Source organism: Lepisma saccharinum, chromosome 3 (genome assembly GCF_977018435.1).
Source record: "Lepisma saccharinum chromosome 3, izLepSacc3.1, whole genome shotgun sequence".
NCBI classification, from domain to species: domain Eukaryota; kingdom Metazoa; phylum Arthropoda; class Insecta; order Zygentoma; family Lepismatidae; genus Lepisma; species Lepisma saccharinum.
In genome coordinates this window covers 17083016-17105466 of record NC_139231.1, presented here as the reverse complement: position 1 = coordinate 17105466, position 22451 = coordinate 17083016, and the positions used below count along the sequence as shown (strand labels likewise).

General features: G+C 41.1%; 1 protein-coding gene across 4 annotated transcripts in view; it reads left to right on the top strand.

The window, feature by feature from the left end:
• LOC145985713 (calpain-5-like) overlaps nt 1-22451 on the top strand; it is a 172851-nt gene that overhangs the window by 99899 nt on the left and 50501 nt on the right. For all 4 annotated transcript variants that reach the window (XR_014441435.1, XM_083119775.1, XM_083119774.1 and 1 more), the window contains exon 10: nt 18278-18403. Coding sequence is in view for 3 of the 4 variants with exons in the window: in XM_083119775.1 (XP_082975901.1) it covers nt 18278-18403 (126 nt within the window). In the remaining variant the exon portion in view is untranslated. The remainder of the gene's footprint in view (nt 1-18277; nt 18404-22451) is intronic.

Genomic DNA, 22451 nt, shown 5'->3' with positions numbered 1-22451 from the left:
TTACGGACAATCTGGGTTATCTCAAACTGTGTGCGCGGTGGGTGCCAAAAATGTTGACAAACACAAAGTTGAAAGATTGAAATCGGCACGTGATTTTTTGGCCTGCTGGGAGAAAGATGGGGATGACTTGTTTTCTCACATAGTGACTGGAGACTAAACCTGGATATCGTACGTCACTGGTGAGTCGAAGCAGCAATCCATGCAATGGTGTCATTCCAGTTCACCGAAACCGAAGAAATTCAAGCAAACACCATCACATCGCAAAATCATGGCAACCGTGTTTTGGGACCAAAATGGTGTAATCCTTGTGGAATTCCTGGAACCGGGACGAACCATCACAGAAGATGTGCATTGCCAAACACTGTCTAATCTGCGACGTGCCATCCTAAACTGGCAAAGAGGAATGTAAAGGTCTGGAATTCTGCTTATTCACGACGACGCCCACCCACACACAGTTGGGTACTGTTGTGACAATTCAAAAATTCCGATGGGAACGTTTTAATCACCAACCATACAGTCCCGATCTTGCCCCAAGTGATTACTTTCTGTTCCTTCACCTCAAAAAGTGGCTTGCTTCGCAACGTTCCGATGATAGTGAAGTTCTCAAGACATCAGTTCTCGTCTGACTGAGATCCCAGGTGGCAGATTTCTACGCAGAAGAAACTTGTACCAAAAAATGCTTGGAGCATCATGGTGACTATGTAGAAAAATAGCCAGGGTATGCACTTGGACAGGGTGGCTTAAAAAGTCACTTAACACCCCCAGTACAAGGCCACTGCGGCATGGGACGTGAAAATGGCGATTACCAATCGTTATCAGGAAAAGGGGGAACCACATTGACGTCACCCGCTTGTTTTCACCTAACTTTAATTGTTGCAGAGTTAACAATACCACAAAGTTATGGCTCAATAAGTCACTTAACACCCCCAGTACAAGGCCACTGCGGCATAGGACGTGAAAATGGCGATTACCAATCGTTATCAGGCCAAGGGGGAACCACATTGACGTCACCCGCATGGTCGGCGGCCATCTTGATGTCCGCCATCTTGAATTCAACTTCAGAAATTTAAATGGGAAGGGGGTCGTGCGACATATCAAAATGGGCTAGAATTTCACCAGGAAAACAACTGTGACATTTGTTTTCAACTAACTTTAATTGTTGCAGAGTTAACAATACCACAAAGTTATGGCTCAATAAGTCACTTAACACCCCCAGTACAAGGCCACTGCGGCATGGAACGTGAAAATGGCGATGACCAATCGTTGCCTGGCCAAGGGGGAACCACACTGACGTCACCCGCATGGTCGGCAGCCATCTTGATGCCCGCCATCTTGAATTCAACTTCAGAAATTTAAATGGGAAGGGGGTCATGCGACATATCAAAATGGGCTAGAATTTCACCAGGAATACAACTGTGACATTTGTTTTCACCTAACTTTAAATTTAAGGGCGATTTTCGCATGGGAGAGTGACACGTCCTTTCCTTTTTGCTTAAATGTTTATTGTTCAAATAATCATTAGTATGTGATTATGTGGTATTTATTGTTAGACCAATCACTGAAAATGTCCGGATATTGACTTACCGTTATATATATATCTTGTAGTATTGGTTGGCATGGGAATTACGATTGTGTTTTGTCTTTACATAAAAGTTTAAAAGAATGATGATGTGAATTGATCGTGTCAAGAGTAGCATATTTCCTTTTTCACTGATCTGAACGAAAATGCCACTAACTCATGAGGAACGGATTGCCATCATATTGATGTCAGGGGAGAGAAGTACGCGTGACATTGCCGCAGACTTCAATAACCTCAATCCTGCAAGACAACCGGTGTCACATGTGACCGTCAGCCAGTTGCTGGCAAAGTTCCAAGATACTGGATCTGTGGATGACAAGCTGCGACATGGACGTCCGAAAACAGCCACGGATGAGGGTACTGCTGTAGCGGTGTTGGCATCATTTGCAAAGTCCCCAACCCGTAGCACACGGAGACTGGCGCTAGAAAGCGGTGTCAGCAGGGGTTCAATTCAAAGGATTGTACGTGACCACCACTGGCATCCATATAAGATACAGCTGCAGCAACACCTTAGTGAGGACGATCCAGATAGGCGTTTGCAGTTTTGTGAGTGGGCTATAGCACAACTGCAACGTGACCCTGCCGTCAGTAGCAAGATTCTGTTCAGTGATGAGGCTAATTTTTATGTGTCGGGAGAGGTGAATAAGCAAAATCTGCGGTACTGGTCACCCGAAAATCCACATTGGACAGATCCCAGCAAGGTGACGGGAGGCGGGAAGCTAATGGTGTGGTGAGGTACTTTGGGTTCCCGACTTGTTGTTCCATTTTTCATTGAGGGCAACTTAAATGCAGAGGGCTACTTGCTTCTGCTACGGGAGCAGATCTTACCATCCTTACTGTCCGAGGATGGGACCTATCCTGAACGGTTCCAGCAAGATTGTGCTCCACCGCACTATGGGATGATAGTCCGTCAGTACCTGGATCAACAATTCCCTCACCACTGGATTGGTCGCCGAGGGACTGTGGAATAGCCTGCACGCTCACCTGACCTGACACCATTGGACTTTTACCTCTGGGGACACCTGAAAGCCATGGTGTATGCTACGAAAATCAGGGATCTGGCCCACTTGCGCACACGCATTGTGGATGCCTGTACTGCAATAACTCCTGAGGTTCTTCAGAATTTTATAAGGTCATGGAAGAGACGATTACACGTGTGTGTTGCGCAAGAGGGACGTCATATTGAGCATGTGTTATAACTTTGTGGTATTGTTAACTCTGCAACAATTAAAGTTAGGTGAAAACAAATGTCACAGTTGTTTTCCTTGTGAAATTCTAGCCCATATTGATATGTCGCACGACCCCCTTCCCATTTAAATTTCTGAAGTTGAATTCAAGATGGCGTACATCAAGATGGCTGCCGACCATGCGGGTGACGTCAATGTGGTTCCCCCTTTTCCTGATAACGATTGGTCATCGCCATTTTCACGTCCCATGCCGCAGTGGCCTTGTACTGGGGGTGTTAAGTGACTTATTGAGCCATAAGTTTGTGGTATTGTTAACTCTGCAACAATTAAAGTTAGGTGAAAACAAATGTCACAGTTGTTTTCCTGGTGAAATTCTAGCCCATTTTGATAAGTCGCACGACCCCCTTCCCATTTAAATTTCTGAAGTTGAATTCAAGATGGCGGACATCAAGATGGCCGCCGACCATGCGGGTGACGTCAATGTAGTTCCCCCTTTTCCTGATAACGATTGGTCATCGCCATTTTCACGTCCCATGCCGCAGTGGCCTTGTACTGGGGGTGTTAAGTGACAAATTCATATGGGAAGTATACGCTAACCCACATAAAACTAAAACTGAATTAGCTGCAGATTTAGGCATTGCTTATACCATACTGTGCAGAGTCATTAGTAAAAGAAGTTGGGTAGTAAATCAACAAAACACAGCTGTAAGCAAGAGGAAAGATATGCAGAAAAGGTGCTTCTTACCTGATTTTGGCAAAAACATTCAGCAGCTCTACCAGTTAATGACGACATGTTGAAAACAAAAGCAATAAATAAATAGCGATAGAGTAATGTGTCTTGTAACTTGTTCCTCAAAATAGATACAATTACTTATATCTTGTTCCTTAAAATACACTGCTCGCCATTAAAATTGCAACACCCAGAAGGAAATGAGATGGAAACACGAAACTTGGCAAATATGTAGTTCATAATAAGATAAGAAAATGATTACAGTTAGAGCTCGGTGGTGTAACACGTAGAACATGGTTGCATAACCCCAAGGAGCTAGTAGCGTGTACAGCCTCCACGGGCGGCAATAACTGCTGCAACACGGCGAGCCATGGACAGAATGAGTCTATCGATGTCTGCTTGCGGTATGGCGTCCCAAGCGCCTTCCACACGGTGCCAGAGTTCTTCAACATTATGTGCCGGAAACCTGAGTTGGGCCAGCCGGCGACCCACCATGGACCAGACATGTTCAATTGGCGACATATCCGGCGAACGTGCTGCCCAAGGAAGCAGGGGCATGTGATTAGCTTCCATAAATGCGAGGACATTCCTTGCAACATGGGGGTGCGCGTTATCCTGTTGAAAAGTGGCATTATGCAGTGCATGGGTTAATGGGACAGCAACAGGGGTGAGAACCTGTGTGATGTACCGTTGGCTGTTCAATGTCCCTTGAATGCGTACGAGACGCGAACGAACACCTATGGTGATGGCACCCCATACCATGATACCCAATGAAAGCCCTGTGTGATGATGCATGAAGCCTAGTGCCACGGTGCCACCACATGCGTGTACGTCCATCATGATGTTGTATTCAGAAGCGGGATTCATCAGAGAACACTACAGCATTCCACTCCACCATCCATGCATGACGGTCTTGGCACCATCTCAGATGCAAACGCCTATGCTCTAGCATCAGCGGAATCCGCAACAGTGGGTGCCGAGAAAAAATTCCCCGGTTCGCCAAACGGCGAAGCACGGTTCGTGGGGACACTGAAAGTTGTAAAACATCCCGTACTTCATGCGCAATCCTCGTTGACGTGGCCGTTCTGTCTGTAAGGGCCATGCGTATCAGACGTCTGTCCTCTTGTTCCGTCGTCCGACACGGACGTTGTGAACCTCTACGTCGCTCTACCGTGCCTTCCTACACCCACTGGTTCCATACACTGATCACTGTGGATGCATTCCGTCCTACACGGGCACCGATCTCACGGTAGGATAATCCGCATTCACGGTATGCAACAATTCAGCCGTGATCAAACTGGGAAACCTGCTGGAATCGCTGCCGTATTCGACGACGTGGCATTGCTGACCGATTTTAACACACTACACTCACGACCATGCACTTTTACTGCTCGTCTGCACCTATCTGACCTGCTACAGGTACCACTTACCCGATGGCGTGGCAGGCGCACATAACGCATGACGGCCTTGAACACCTAATCATTTCCTTCTGCACCTCTCCTCTACACACTGTGCACATTTCGTCCGATTCCGATTACTCCTTCTGGGTGTTGCATTTTTAATGGCGAGCAGTTTAGATACAATTACAGTATTTTAATAATTATATGACTTGGTACCTACATCTGATTTGTAAGTAATTCTCAGTTATATGTATTATTTTCTCTTCACCTTGACATACGTATAACTCAGGTTGAACTGTACTTTTGAGGACTCAAATGTTCTGTCTTTTATCACAAAGTTTAACAGGATTGAGAACATTTTTTGACATGACAGGCTAACCGGAACTGGACCTACAGTTCAAATTTGGATCCAAACCTCTGTGAAATGTGTCTGAAAATGAGATTGAACCCAAGACATCTTGACAAAATAGGTTTTTGTTTTCTTTATTTATTTACTTTAGTCCATGTATCTTGATTATTCAATTACCGTGGCAATGGGAAGAATTATGATGACATAAAATATTAGTAATAATCATCTATTTGGAGCTTTCCTGATGCTGTAATGGTACCATTGTCACCTTGTAATCAAGTGTTCAATATCCGGAGGAGGCACATACTGATTCGGATCCCACTTTAAACTGTAGGTCCAGTCCCAATTAGTCTTATTTGTGCATAAAGCGCACTTATAACTCAAACTCTGGAACCATCTATTCCAGCCCTACATCCCTATTTTTGCTAAACAATAAGCTACTCTCTAGAACAGGATGTCTGCTTAGTTCCTGTTTATGGCACTATAAATTGTTTATGTAAAATAGTGTAAGTGTTGCTTGGAATTGATTCTCGGTGAGGTGATTGACCTGAACGAAATTCTCCCCTCCCAACTGTAACTTCTGGATTCGCCAATGCTCTAAATATCCTGGAAATTGTGCAAAATTCATGTAACACACATGTCCATGAAATATGCATAATTTTGATCCTGAAATGTGCCCAGTTTTTGTACCGAAATCTTGATCTTTTAGGCCAGCTGCACACCGGATCTATCACGATGTGATGCATCACAATGAGACACAACGTGACGAGTCACAAAGGGACATCGAGGCAAGATGAGTCTTGTTGTTTTCTTCATACAAGAATGAGAAGGCAAAAGAGGTGTCGATTACTTTAATGCCATCCATGGTAGTGTTCCATGACAAGATAATGTTACAAATTGTTAACAAAAATGAAGTTGTTAAGGGTGTTACACGACAGTGTGTGCGAGGTAACGGGGAATGGGAGATCAGGGATACCCCCATAGGAGCCAATTTTACCTGGCAACAAAAGTTATTTTTCATTACTACCAGGGATGTTTCTATCCCCCTACCATTTTGGCACTTTATATGTACATATAAGTTACTTTTGGTATTTTGTTTGTACAAAAACTAAATAAAAATCACTAACAAATACGTGAAAACATGAAATTTCAGTAAAGCCTTTGAAGCTTTGGAAACACTTTTTGTGTGAGGAAATGAGCAATCAATTGCGTAGCTTTCTTTCACATTGTATTTCTAGTTACATTTCATTGTGATGTTAATTTATCTCCTCTCAAAAGAGAGTAGATTTCCTTGTAAATATATTTCCTGTTTACACATGAATTCATCAATAGATGAACCTCTGCAAAAAAGGAAAAAGTTTAATTCGCGAACTGCAAACACATTGTTAATTGAGCAATAAATATCAAACTGGCCTAAAGATTGCTTTTCTTGTACAATAACATATTGGTTACGTGCGTGTTACTCACTATCTATAAACAAAAATACGTTAGAGCATTCAAATTGGTCTACTTACGCAAGTGAGTATGTATTCTTACGTGGACGACGTTTCGGAAGCTTTACTGCTTCCTTCCTCAGGTTGTCGTTTTCAGCTCGGAATATCAAGCCATGTCAGAGAAGTGTCATGTAAGGATACTGGGTAAAAGGTTCGGGTTAAAAACGCTTCATAGTGCTTGACCTATACAGAATTAAAACCACTTTGCTAAAAACCCCTTAAAACTCACAATAAAACATGTAAAACCACCGCTACGGTAAACTGGAGTGGCCGTTGAGAGCCTAAACTCAATGTCAAGGTGAAGCGAGCAGGCAGATGGCACCGCGCAGCGGAGTGGTACTTCCCCTCCCACGATAGATCCCTCCCCTCTCTTTTTCTTCCCCTCGTCACCAATCCAAGGAAAATTCCCGTTCCACTTCGGCTGCTTTCCTTACTTCCGATGTGACATGGAAGCCCATCGGGGCCCTTTTATTATTCAAATTGTCCCATTTTTAAAAAAAAGCTAATCCATACGTCATCTGAATTGCCCTCGTCCCGGTTCAGTTTATTTCTGTGTCCCGCGCATATCAATGCCGTTTCGTACACGTTCCTATCCAATTTACTATTACTTTTTTTGATAACCTCTCTTTTTATTATTCTATGCCCACTGTTTATTATATGCTCTGCAAGCCCCGTTTTCGGATCGCTTTCTTTGATGTTCTTATCATGTTCGCCCCATCTAATACGCATGCTCCGGCCGGTTTGTCCAATATATTCCATCCCGCAATTGCATTCAATTCTATACACCCTTTTTGTTCATCAGGGTTATCTCGAATTTTTACCCCCCTCTTATAATCCGTGAAATGCTTTTCAATATTTCTAGGTGCTCTCGTCCCGCATTTCACACCATACTTTTTCACTGTTTTTTCAATTTTCTCAGTGAGCCCTTTACAGTACGGTATCCCAACATAGTTAACTTTACTATCCAACCCTCCCTCCTCTTTTTCCTCCTTTTCTAATCTGCTATCAGAATCGGGGTTCCCCTTTGAAATATTCTTCCTTGCTCTCCTAGCTAACACGTTCATTTCATATTCGGAAAATCCATTCTTCATTCCTACCTCTATTATCCACGATATTTCTTTTTCTTTTTCTACGGCATTATTGCATAACCTCTCAGCCCTTATGAAAAAGTTTAAATAAACATTCGATTTGACCCTACTTGAATGTTCCGATGCCTTATTAATATAAAGACTGCCTGCCAGGGGTTTGTGAAACACCCCTGTCTTTATCCCCCTTTCAGTTTTAGTAATACTTAGGTCCAGGTAGTTGATATTACCTTCCACCGAATTCTCCCTAGTGAAGCTTATTCTGTCCTCTTGTTTTCCTAACTCCACAAAAAGGGTGTTAAGATCTTTTTCTTTCCCAACTACAAGGATATCGTCCACATACCTACAGTAATATTTTATGTCTACTCCCACCCTTTCCATAACCGCTTTTTCTAAGTAATGCAAGAAAATGTTTGCCGCAAAACCCGATATCGGGTTGCCCATCGCTAACCCTTCTTTCTGTCGAAAAATCTTATCGTTTACGCGGAAATAATTGTACCCGGTTACAAGAAAAAACCACCTGACATATTCCCATGCTACCAATATATCCACGCCATGGTCTAGTAGCCATCTTTGAAGGCAGTCACCGGCTTTCTCTCTCGGTACACTAGGGTACAAATTTGTTACATCAAAACTGCTAATTTGGTCATCCCTCCCGATTTCTAAATTTTCAATTGACTTTTTTACCTCAAAGGAGTTTTTAACGCTATACTGGGTGTTAACATTAATCTTCTTCATTCTTTTAATTAATTCCTTTGCCAACCCATAACCTGGGTGTTCATAGGTGGGGATTATTGGTCTAAGTGGGATCAGTGCCTTGTGCGTTTTTGGAATGCCGAATGCTGTGGGGATATTCCCCTCCTTCACTTCTTTAATGAGCTTCTTCTTTTCCCCGCTGCCTAAGGTTATGCTGGTTTCTATCCCACGTCTAATCTTATTTCTAATTTTACTAATTGGGTTCCCATTAACCATTTCGAAATCATTATTTAGAAAGCATTCTTCTAACTTACTTTGATATATGCCTTTTTCTATTACTACCATCTTATTTTCTTTGTCAGATCGAATGAGATACACATTATTATCTTTGGCCCATTTTTTCACAGTGTTTAAATCATCCCTAATTCTCCGGTCATTTTTCTCTTTTTGCGTTCTATTCCCACCCCTGGAAACACACCCTCTCTTAATTTGACTCAACATGTATTCATCAATAATCTCACTTACACCCTGCCTGACTTTGGACTTATCTTCTTTCTCGTCTAACTTCCCGATAATTTTCTCCGTGGCGATAACAACCTCCTCTTTCACAAACCGTTCGTTCTTTACAGCGAATTTATGCCCCCTGCTCAACATATCACCCAAAGCTTTTGGGGGGTTTAATTTTGTCAGATTTAAAAAGTTTTCGCCCATACTATTTTAGAACCATCGAAAATGCAAAAATTAAAGATTTAGAAACCATAAGGAGAAAAACTGTAAAATTAGGCATCGGTAAGCAGACTAATAAAACTAAAATATGCGAGGGTAATATCGATAGTATGGGCGAAAACTTTTTAAATCTGACAAAATTAAACCCCCCAAAAGCTTTGGGTGATATGTTGAGCAGGGGGCATAAATTCGCTGTAAAGAACGAACGGTTTGTGAAAGAGGAGGTTGTTATCGCCACGGAGAAAATTATCGGGAAGTTAGACGAGAAAGAAGGTAAGTCCAAAGTCAGGCAGGGTGTAAGTGAGATTATTGATGAATACATGTTGAGTCAAATTAAGAGAGGGTGTGTTTCCAGGGGTGGGAATAGAATGCAAAAAGAGAAAAATGACCGGAGAATTAGGGATGATTTAAACACTGTGAAAAAATGGGCCAAAGATAATAATGTGTATCTCATTCGATCTGACAAAGAAAATAAGATGGTAGTAATAGAAAAAGGCGTATATCAAAGTAAGTTAGAAGAATGCTTTCTAAATAATGATTTCGAAATGGTTAATGGGAACCCAATTAGTAAAATTAGAAATGAGATTAGACGTGGGATAGAAACCAGCATAACCTTAGGCAGCGGGGAAAAGAAGAAGCTCATTAAAGAAGTGAAGGAGGGGAATATCCCCACAGCATTCGGCATTCCAAAAACGCACAAGGCACTGATCCCACTTAGACCAATAATCCCCACCTATGAACACCCAGGTTATGGGTTGGCAAAGGAATTAATTAAAAGAATGAAGAAGATTAATGTTAACACCCAGTATAGCGTTAAAAACTCCTTTGAGGTAAAAAAGTCAATTGAAAATTTAGAAATCGGGAGGGATGACCAAATTAGCAGTTTTGATGTAACAAATTTGTACCCTAGTGTACCGAGAGAGAAAGCCGGTGACTGCCTTCAAAGATGGCTACTAGACCATGGCGTGGATATATTGGTAGCATGGGAATATGTCAGGTGGTTTTTTCTTGTAACCGGGTACAATTATTTCCGCGTAAACGATAAGATTTTTCGACAGAAAGAAGGGTAAGCGATGGGCAACCCGATATCGGGTTTTGCGGCAAACATTTTCTTGCATTACTTAGAAAAAGCGGTTATGGAAAGGGTGGGAGTAGACATAAAATATTACTGTAGGTATGTGGACGATATCCTTGTAGTTGGAAAAGAAAAAGATCTTAACACCCTTTTTGTGGAGTTAGGAAAACAAGAGGACAGAATAAGCTTCACTAGGGAGAATTCGGTGGAAGGTAATATCAACTACCTGGACCTAAGTATTACTAAAACTGAAAAGGGGATAAAGACAGGGGTGTTTCACAAACCCCTGGCAGGCAGTCTTTATATTAATAAGGCATCGGAACATTCAAGTAGGGTCAAATCGAATGTTTATTTAAATTTTTTCATAAGGGCTGAGAGGTTATGCAATAATGCCGTAGAAAAAGAAAAAGAAATATCGTGGATAATAGAGGTAGGAATGAAGAATGGATTTTCCGAATATGAAATGAACGTGTTAGCTAGGAGAGCAAGGAAGAATATTTCAAAGGGGAACCCCGATTCTGATAGCAGATTAGAAAAGGAGGAAAAAGAGGAGGGAGGGTTGGATAGTAAAGTTAACTATGTTGGGATACCGTACTGTAAAGGTCTCACTGAGAAAATTGAAAAAACAGTGAAAAAGTATGGTGTGAAATGCGGGACGAGAGCACCTAGAAATATTGAAAAGCATTTCACGGATTATAAGAGGGGGGTAAAAATTCGAGATAACCCTGATGAACAAAAAGGGTGTATAGAATTGGATGCAATTGCGGGATGGAATATATTGGACAAACCGGCCGGAGCATGCGTATTAGATGGGGCGAACATGATAAGAACATCAAAGAAAGCGATCCGAAAACGGGGCTTGCAGAGCATATAATAAACAGTGGGCATAGAATAATAAAAAGAGAGGTTATCAAAAAAAGTAATAGTAAATTGGATAGGAACGTGTACGAAACGGCATTGATATGCGCGGGACACAGAAATAAACTGAACCGGGACGAGGGCAATTCAGATGACGTATGGATTAGCTTTTTTAAAAAGTGGGACAATTTGAATAATAAAAGGGCCCCGATGGGCTTCCATGTCACATCGGAAGTAAGGAAAGCAGCCGAAGTGGAACGGGAATTTTCCTTGGATTGGTGACGAGGGGAAGAAAAAGAGAGGGGAGGGATCTATCGTGGGAGGGGAAGTACCACTCCGCTGCGCGGTGCCATCTGCCCGCTCGCTTCACCTTGACATTGAGTTTAGGCTCTCAACGGCCACTCCAGTTTACCGTAGCGGTGGTTTTACATGTTTTATTGTGAGTTTTAAGGGTTTTTTAGCAAAGTGGTTTTAATTCTGTATAGGTCAAGCACTATGAAGCGTTTTTAATCCGAACCTTTTACCCAGTATCCTTACATGACACTTCTCTGACATGGCTTGATATTCCGAGCTGAAAACGACAACCTGAGGAATGAAGCAGTAAAGCTTCCGAAACGTCGTCCACGTAAGAATACATACTCACTTGCGTAAGTAGACCAATTTGAATGCTCTAACGTATTTTTGTTTATAGATAGTGAGTAACACGCACGTAACCAATATGTTATTGACCTCCGATACGGGGAGAAAAGTGCGTGCATTCGAGAAGTTGAGGATAAGACTTAATAAAACCTTGATTAGGATAGGCTTTTTTAAACAATGTAAGAGGATGGGGGTTTTGCCAGGATTTTTAAAATGGGGATATCAACCTTTAAGCAATAACTGTCGGTCGCAAAAAGTAGAATTGCAACATAAAATGTTAGGGAAATGCATAAGGGAGGCTTACGAACAGGTGGATAGACTGAACTATGAATGTTATAATTTACATTTGGAGATAGGGAAAAAACACGACGATTTGACATGGAGGCGCATCGAAGAGCGGCATTTTAGAACCATCGAAAATGCAAAAATTAAAGATTTAGAAACCATAAGGAGAAAAACTGTAAAATTAGGCATCGGTAAGCAGACTAATAAAACTAAAATATGCGAGGGTAATATCGATAGTATGGGCGAAAACTTTTTAAATCTGACAAAATTAAACCCCCCAAAAGCTTTGGGTGATATGTTGAGCAGGGGGCATAAATTCGCTGTAAAGAACGAACGGTTTGTGAAAGAGGAGGTTGTTATCGCCACGGAGAAAATTATCGGGAAGTTAGACGAGAAAGAAGATAAGTCCAAAGTCAGGCAGGGTGTAAGTGAGATTATTGATGAATACATGTTGAGTCAAATTAAGAGAGGGTGTGTTTCCAGGGGTGGGAATAGAACGCAAAAAGAGAAAAATGACCGGAGAATTAGGGATGATTTAAACACTGTGAAAAAATGGGCCAAAGATAATAATGTGTATCTCATTCGATCTGACAAAGAAAATAAGATGGTAGTAATAGAAAAAGGCGTATATCAAAGTAAGTTAGAAGAATGCTTTCTAAATAATGATTTCGAAATGGTTAATGGGAACCCAATTAGTAAAATTAGAAATGAGATTAGACGTGGGATAGAAACCAGCATAACCTTAGGCAGCGGGGAAAAGAAGAAGCTCATTAAAGAAGTGAAGGAGGGGAATATCCCCACAGCATTCGGCATTCCAAAAACGCACAAGGCACTGATCCCACTTAGACCAATAATCCCCACCTATGAACACCCAGGTTATGGGTTGGCAAAGGAATTAATTAAAAGAATGAAGAAGATTAATGTTAACACCCAGTATAGCGTTAAAAACTCCTTTGAGGTAAAAAAGTCAATTGAAAATTTAGAAATCGGGAGGGATGACCAAATTAGCAGTTTTGATGTAACAAATTTGTACCCTAGTGTACCGAGAGAGAAAGCCGGTGACTGCCTTCAAAGATGGCTACTAGACCATGGCGTGGATATATTGGTAGCATGGGAATATGTCAGGTGGTTTTTTCTTGTAACCGGGTACAATTATTTCCGCGTAAACGATAAGATTTTTCGACAGAAAGAAGGGTTAGCGATGGGCAACCCGATATCGGGTTTTGCGGCAAACATTTTCTTGCATTACTTAGAAAAAGCGGTTATGGAAAGGGTGGGAGTAGACATAAAATATTACTGTAGGTATGTGGACGATATCCTTGTAGTTGGAAAAGAAAAAGATCTTAACACCCTTTTTGTGGAGTTAGGAAAACAAGAGGACAGAATAAGCTTCACTAGGGAGAATTCGGTGGAAGGTAATATCAACTACCTGGACCTAAGTATTACTAAAACTGAAAAGGGGATAAAGACAGGGGTGTTTCACAAACCCCTGGCAGGCAGTCTTTATATTAATAAGGCATCGGAACATTCAAGTAGGGTCAAATCGAATGTTTATTTAAACTTTTTCATAAGGGTTGAGAGGTTATGCAATAATGCCGTAGAAAAAGAAAAAGAAATATCGTGGATAATAGAGGTAGGAATGAAGAATGGATTTTCCGAATATGAAATGAACGTGTTAGCTAGGAGAGCAAGGAAGAATATTTCAAAGGGGAACCCCGATTCTGATAGCAGATTAGAAAAGGAGGAAAAAGTGGAGGGAGGGTTGGATAGTAAAGTTAACTATGTTGGGATACCGTACTGTAAAGGGCTCACTGAGAAAATTGAAAAAACAGTGAAAAAGTATGGTGTTAAATGCGGGACGAGAGCACCTAGAAATATTGAAAAGCATTTCACGGATTATAAGAGGGGGGTAAAAATTCGAGATAACCCTGATGAACAAAAAGGGTGTATAGAATTGAATGCAATTGCGGGATGGAATATATTGGACAAACCGGCCGGAGCATGCGTATTAGATGGGGCGAACATGATAAGAACATCAAAGAAAGCGATCCGAAAACTGGGCTTGCAGAGCATATAATAAACAGTGGGCATAGAATAATAAAAAGAGAGGTTATCAAAAAAAGTAATAGTAAATTGGATAGGAACGTGTACGAAACGGCATTGATATGCGCGGGACACAGAAATAAACTGAACCGGGACGAGGGCAATTTAGATGACGTATGGATTAGCTTTTTTAAAAAGTGGGACAATTTGAATAATAAAAGGGCCCCGATGGGCTTCCATGTCATATCGGAAGTAAGGAAAGCAGCCGAAGTGGAACGGGAATTTTCCTTGGATTGGTGACGAGGGGAAGAAAAAGAGAGGGGAGGGATCTATCGTGGGAGGGGAAGTACCACTCCGCTGCGCGGTGCCATCTGCCCGCTCGCTTCACCTTGACATTGAGTTTAGGCTCTCAACGGCCACTCCAGTTTACCGTAGCGGTGGTTTTACATGTTTTATTGTGAGTTTTAAGGGTTTTTTAGCAAAGTGGTTTTAATTCTGTATAGGTCAAGCACTATGAAGCGTTTTTAATCCGAACCTTTTACCCAGTATCCTTACATGACACTTCTCTGACATGGCTTGATATTCCGAGCTGAAAACGACAACCTGAGGAATGAAGCAGTAAAGCTTCCGAAACGTCGTCCACGTAAGAATACATACTCACTTGCGTAAGTAGACCAATTTGAATGCTCTAACGTATTTTTGTTTATAGATAGTGAGTAACACGCACGTAACCAATATGTTATTGACCTCCGATACGGGGAGAAAAGTGCGTGCATTCGAGAAGTTGAGGATAAGACTTAATAAAACCTTGATTAGGATAGGCTTTTTTAAACAATGTAAGAGGATGGGGGTTTTGCCAGGATTTTTAAAATGGGGATATCAACCTTTAAGCAATAACTGTCGGTCGCAAAAAGTAGAATTGCAACATAAAATGTTAGGGAAATGCATAAGGGAGGCTTACGAACAGGTGGATAGACTGAACTATGAATGTTATAATTTACATTTGGAGATAGGGAAAAAACACGACGATTTGACATGGAGGCGCATCGAAGAGCGGCATTTTAGAACCATCGAAAATGCAAAAATTAAAGATTTAGAAACCATAAGGAGAAAAACTGTAAAATTAGGCATCGGTAAGCAGACTAATAAAACTAAAATATGCGAGGGTAATATCGATAGTATGGGCGAAAACTTTTTAAATCTGACAAAATTAAACCCCCCAAAAGCTTTGGGTGATATGTTGAGCAGGGGGCATAAATTCGCTGTAAAGAACGAACGGTTTGTGAAAGAGGAGGTTGTTATCGCCACGGAGAAAATTATCGGGAAGTTAGACGAGAAAGAAGATAAGTCCAAAGTCAGGCAGGGTGTAAGTGAGATTATTGATGAATACATGTTGAGTCAAATTAAGAGAGGGTGTGTTTCCAGGGGTGGGAATAGAACGCAAAAAGAGAAAAATGACCGGAGAATTAGGGATGATTTAAACACTGTGAAAAAATGGGCCAAAGATAATAATGTGTATCTCATTCGATCTGACAAAGAAAATAAGATGGTAGTAATAGAAAAAGGCGTATATCAAAGTAAGTTAGAAGAATGCTTTCTAAATAATGATTTCGAAATGGTTAATGGGAACCCAATTAGTAAAATTAGAAATGAGATTAGACGTGGGATAGAAACCAGCATAACCTTAGGCAGCGGGGAAAAGAAGAAGCTCATTAAAGAAGTGAAGGAGGGGAATATCCCCACAGCATTCGGCATTCCAAAAACGCACAAGGCACTGATCCCACTTAGACCAATAATCCCCACCTATGAACACCCAGGTTATGGGTTGGCAAAGGAATTAATTAAAAGAATGAAGAAGATTAATGTTAACACCCAGTATAGCGTTAAAAACTCCTTTGAGGTAAAAAAGTCAATTGAAAATTTAGAAATCGGGAGGGATGACCAAATTAGCAGTTTTGATGTAACAAATTTGTACCCTAGTGTACCGAGAGAGAAAGCCGGTGACTGCCTTCAAAGATGGCTACTAGACCATGGCGTGGATATATTGGTAGCATGGGAATATGTCAGGTGGTTTTTTCTTGTAACCGGGTACAATTATTTCCGCGTAAACGATAAGATTTTTCGACAGAAAGAAGGGTTAGCGATGGGCAACCCGATATCGGGTTTTGCGGCAAACATTTTCTTGCATTACTTAGAAAAAGCGGTTATGGAAAGGGTGGGAGTAGACATAAAATATTACTGTAGGTATGTGGACGATATCCTTGTAGTTGGAAAAGAAAAAGATCTTAACACCCTTTTTGTGGAGTTAGGAAAACAAGAGGACAGAATAAGCTTCACTAGGGAGAATTCGGTGGAAGGTAATATCAACTACCTGGACCTAAGTATTACTAAAACTGAAAAGGGGATAAAGACAGGGGTGTTTCACAAACCCCTGGCAGGCAGTCTTTATATTAATAAGGCATCGGAACATTCAAGTAGGGTCAAATCGAATGTTTATTTAAACTTTTTCATAAGGGTTGAGAGGTTATGCAATAATGCCGTAGAAAAAGAAAAAGAAATATCGTGGATAATAGAGGTAGGAATGAAGAATGGATTTTCCGAATATGAAATGAACGTGTTAGCTAGGAGAGCAAGGAAGAATATTTCAAAGGGGAACCCCGATTCTGATAGCAGATTAGAAAAGGAGGAAAAAGTGGAGGGAGGGTTGGATAGTAAAGTTAACTATGTTGGGATACCGTACTGTAAAGGGCTCACTGAGAAAATTGAAAAAACAGTGAAAAAGTATGGTGTTAAATGCGGGACGAGAGCACCTAGAAATATTGAAAAGCATTTCACGGATTATAAGAGGGGGGTAAAAATTCGAGATAACCCTGATGAACAAAAAGGGTGTATAGAATTGAATGCAATTGCGGGATGGAATATATTGGACAAACCGGCCGGAGCATGCGTATTAGATGGGGCGAACATGATAAGAACATCAAAGAAAGCGATCCGAAAACTGGGCTTGCAGAGCATATAATAAACAGTGGGCATAGAATAATAAAAAGAGAGGTTATCAAAAAAAGTAATAGTAAATTGGATAGGAACGTGTACGAAACGGCATTGATATGCGCGGGACACAGAAATAAACTGAACCGGGACGAGGGCAATTTAGATGACGTATGGATTAGCTTTTTTAAAAAGTGGGACAATTTGAATAATAAAAGGGCCCCGATGGGCTTCCATGTCATATCGGAAGTAAGGAAAGCAGCCGAAGTGGAACGGGAATTTTCCTTGGATTGGTGACGAGGGGAAGAAAAAGAGAGGGGAGGGATCTATCGTGGGAGGGGAAGTACCACTCCGCTGCGCGGTGCCATCTGCCCGCTCGCTTCACCTTGACATTGAGTTTAGGCTCTCAACGGCCACTCCAGTTTACCGTAGCGGTGGTTTTACATGTTTTATTGTGAGTTTTAAGGGGTTTTTAGCAAAGTGGTTTTAATTCTGTATAGGTCAAGCACTATGAAGCGTTTTTAACCCGAACCTTTTACCCAGTATCCTTACATGACACTTCTCTGACATGGCTTGATATTCCGAGCTGAAAACGACAACCTGAGGAAGGAAGCAGTAAAGCTTCCGAAACATCGTCCACGTAAGAATACATACTCACTTGCGTAAGTAGACCAATTTGAATGCTCTTGTACAATGTACGATTCATTTTGTAATCAAGCTCTATTTTGAACCTTGACCGCAGCATCAAACCTACATATAATATGGGCTGTCAAACATTACAGTGATGAGTCGCATGCAGATGGTGCACCGAGAAGAAAGGATTCGCTCTTGCCACATGCGCATAGTGTTTTGTCGCACCGTGCTCCTGCGAGACCAAATTCCCGGGACCTTCACTGTTTTGTCGCAATGTGACTCGAGTCAAATGTTTCGTCCAGTGTATGTTGGCCCATAAGAGCCCCATGTTAAACGTTCCCAGAGTCGGTTTGCAACAAAAATGACTTGTCGCTTCATGTCGGATCTGGTGTGCAGCGAGCCTTATTCACCATAAATATGTAGTTGTAGTGATAACACAGACATTAGGCCAAAACTCTAGACTTCTCTGATTCCACTTGTGTCTTATGAATCTGTTTTCTCTGCTTTGCAGTACATCTTTGCCCTCCCCAAGGATGACCAAGTCTTCATCCAGATGTACCAGTTCAAGGAGACATCATATGGAAGGAGGCTACTGGTGGATGAAGAGGCTCTGTCCATTGGGTTTACAATTATTAAGGTGCATTGGAATTTTTTTTAGAGAATACAAAGTAAACAGAGGAAATGTAGCTCTTTTTAACACATTTTCTTTAGATTATTTTATGCAATATTCCAGTATGTTTTTTAAAGATGTCCATTTGTACTACATAAATTTGCATATTTAAAACAGTGTAAATGCAAGATATCTTCTTCTTCTTTGTCTTCTTCCATGGCCTACTCAATCTTCCCCTTCCATCCCATCCTATCCAAAGCTGCTCTCTTCCAGTTCTCAGCAGTTGTACTGTGTCTGCTTTAACCACTTCTTCCTATCTGTTTCTGGGTCTCCCCACTGATCTTTTCCTCCAAAACTTCCTTGCATCTCCTTCTTGGGGATTCGGCTTTCATCCATCCTAATTACATGTTCTGCCCACTCTAACCTTTTAGCTCTTATATATATTGATATGGGGACATTGTTCTTATTCTCCAAATATCTTGCACTTTTATTGGTGCAAATATTTTCCTCAATATTTTCCTTTCAAACAAGCCCACCATTTCAGCTGCACTTTGATTAAAGGCCCATTTTTCACTCCCGTATATCATTATCAATCAAAGGTAGTAATTAGAAGTATGATTTATTGGCTCTTTGTATTATATTTCTTACTTCAATCATCTCATCATTTTTGTCTGTGATGAATACTCCTAGATAAGGGAAGCTTGATATGACCTCCAATTCATGTTCTCCAATTTTTATATGATTTTCCTTTGGCTTTACTTTCTTTGGACTAATACTTTTGTTTTATTTGTATTAATTTGTAATCCAATTTCCTTCCCTTTCTTGTGTAGTGTTTCCACCACTTCTTTAATTGATCTTATTGATCTTCCTATGATATTAATTTCATCTGCATACCCAACTATTTGGGTCGATTTATATTTATATTCTAATGCTTGTCACACAAGATATTGACAAGCATACTTAGAGAAAGACTACAACCATATGCAGAAGAAGCATTAGGAGAGTACCAAGCCAGCTTCAGAAAAGGCAGGTCTACAATAGATCAAATACACACTCAGACAGATACTGGAGAAGTGTGGAAAGGGAACATAGAAATAACACAAGTCTTTGTCGATTTTAAACAAGCATATGACTCCATTGACAGAACTAAAATTGAAAACATATTGAGATTATTCAGAATACCCACAAAATTCGATTGGTAGAAATGACCATGCAGAACACCAAAGCATGTGTGAAGATATAAGCAAATATGGGAGAGAGCTTTTGAGTTAAACAATGTCTCAAACAAGGAGATTGCTTGGCACTGCTCTTGTTCAATCTATCTCTGGAATATGTGATTAGGAAACTAATGATAGATACCAGAAGAACATTAGAATGAATGCAAGATATTTATAGTATATTATATAAATTACACTTTATAAGTGTTACATTTAATTGATTGTTACATTACAGCAACTCACACAGCCAAAAAAGAAAATTAAGTTTATTAAGTGTAATTTATATATTTTTGTAATATAACAAATAATTCATGATTTTTATGATATATATTTGTCCATTTATACTATGTAGTGACATTGTTTTGATGGAGTTTGAAAAAATCTTAAAAAAGATATTACAAGACTGTACATGAATTTTAGTTTTATATTTCATTGTATTATGCACTGGCATATTGTTGAGGACCTGGAAAGGTACATTTCTTTCAGATAAATTGAAAATCACAATTTAACTATCAAAGCCACTCTTGTTTTGCAAAATATCACATATTTTGAAAACATGATACATATCAAATGTATTCCTTGTGACGATTCTCTGCTCCTGTCCTTTAGGATCACAGAATCCGTTGCATGCCATGACCAGCTTATTCACCCAACCTCGAATGCATCGAAAATGCATGGGCTCTTCCAAGCACAGCTATCGCCAATCGTCCCAACTTACCGCAGATCCTTGCAACGTCCACCCACGCAGTGCTCAGCACCACGGTGCAGGAGTACTGGTACTGGCTGCGTTCAACATGCTAAACACTGCAGTTGGGTGGTCGGCAAAAGTTTACCCATATGTGCTAACTGATTCAGTCGTAGTACAAAGACTCAGAAATATCTCAGGGCTTGCTGGGTGTAAAGAAATACTAAACCAGGTTTATATATATATATATATATATATATATATATATATATATATATATAAAGTTTATTATAATCTGAACACAAAGATGTCCGTTAGTCACAAGTCTTTACCTGTATCCCTTACGTGCTTTTACCTGTACCACCTTTAGACTCGAAGAAAAAAAAAGGGGAACAGGGATCATCCAATTCATTCCTCGCAGTGAGGCGCCAATGGGGAGTATGGAGACCTAATTTTATTTAGGGCCTGGTCGCCGCAGTCGTCACGGGTTCCCCTGAAAGAGAGAGTAGGTTGTCTGGAAACCCAACGCCACACTACCCTGGTGGGGTGCCGCAGGTTGATAGGGGAAGGAAACCTCTCGCAGCAAGCGGAGCGGGTCCTCTCACTCTAAAGTGGAGTCGTTCTCTCTCGACAATAACCAGAGTGGGGTATCTCTCACTTAAAAGTGGAGTGGGTTCTCTTGCCAAAGGCAGAGTTCAACCTCTCTCGCTGGAAGGTGGAGTGTGGCTTCTCTCGGGTGCTTGGCCTCTCGCAAGAGTGGAGCACAACTTCCTTCCTTCCTTCCCTAGGATGCTTGGACTCTCGCAAGAGCGGAGTGATCCTTCTTCCAGGTCCATTGGTAAGAGAGATCTCATCGGGAGCCGACCTGAAAGCCAACTGAACTCCGGGCCTCGCTGCGCTGGCTTTATACTCGTGGTGGCGCATGGGTGTTGAAAATTTTAACTACCAGTACGCGTTGCTAACTCATTTTTTTACATATTGCAACCTTCGTACTGAGAAACATCCAAGAAGTAACATTAAGAAAACACTAGTGGGAAAATCACTAGTTGCACGTGTCAATATAAACTAAAACTGTGTGCATTCAGACAATACAATTAATAGTGAGCCTCGCAGGACTCTGCAATCCTAAACATCGAGTTGAACAGTGTAAATGACAATAAATGATAACATTTACCAAATACAACGACCACGCAGGGTCTAATAATGAGCGAAGTTAATAAACGTAGAGGTGGACCCGTTAACATTTACAGAATACAGCGACCACGCAGGGTCAAATAATAATAAGCGAAACTAATAACCGTAGAGGTGGATCTGTTAACACATTTAAACATTCTTCATCCATACCTTCTTAACAAAATATAATATTGCAACCTTGCAGGGTCGTTAAATGTGGCAACCACGCAGGGTCGTTACATACGCCCCTTACTCGGGCAAAAATTTTGGTAGAAATTTAAAACTTACAATTTCTGGAAAAATTTTACTGGAAATATTAGAGATCAAACTGGTAAGAGTCTCTGTCTCTTCTACACTTCAGTCACTTGGTCCTCTTCTTCGCTCCTTTCTTCCTTCTTGGATGGCTGCTTGGCTATGGAAAATGGGGTAGACACTGTGAGGGTGACTAGTTGGTTTGGCAACTTTGTGACCTCTGGTTACTGGTAAACTCTCGAACTGTCCCCAGAGGGTCTAGCTGCTCCACAATCTGCACTTCTCCAGGATCAGGGGGTTCACTACTACGATCTGGGTTTCTAGAAAAGTACCTTCTGGAACTATGTTGGACTGGACTTCCTTCTCTTCCGACCGAGGATCTCCAATTTCTGTCTTGGTCGCTCAGGAAATTTCCCCTGGGAAAGTCTCTTCTTGAACGCCCTGGATTTGGTTGATGAGGTTCGCATCGACCATTCGGGTTACGGTTCAGTCCTCCGTTACCTCCACCTCTATTAAAATTTTGAGTTCTCCAAGAGTTTTCTTGTTTAGTGTCACCCTTGGTCTCAATGCTTCGCACTTTGAAATTCTTATTGGGAAGTTCTTTACCTTTGAAGTCTCTTTATTTCTCCAGAAGTCGGGGTCATCGTATATTTCAAAGTCTTTGAGGAAGCTGGTCAATTCGTCGACTGTTCTGGGAGAGTGCGCAAGGCAGAGATTTCGAGTTCTATAAGGTAACTGACCTATGATT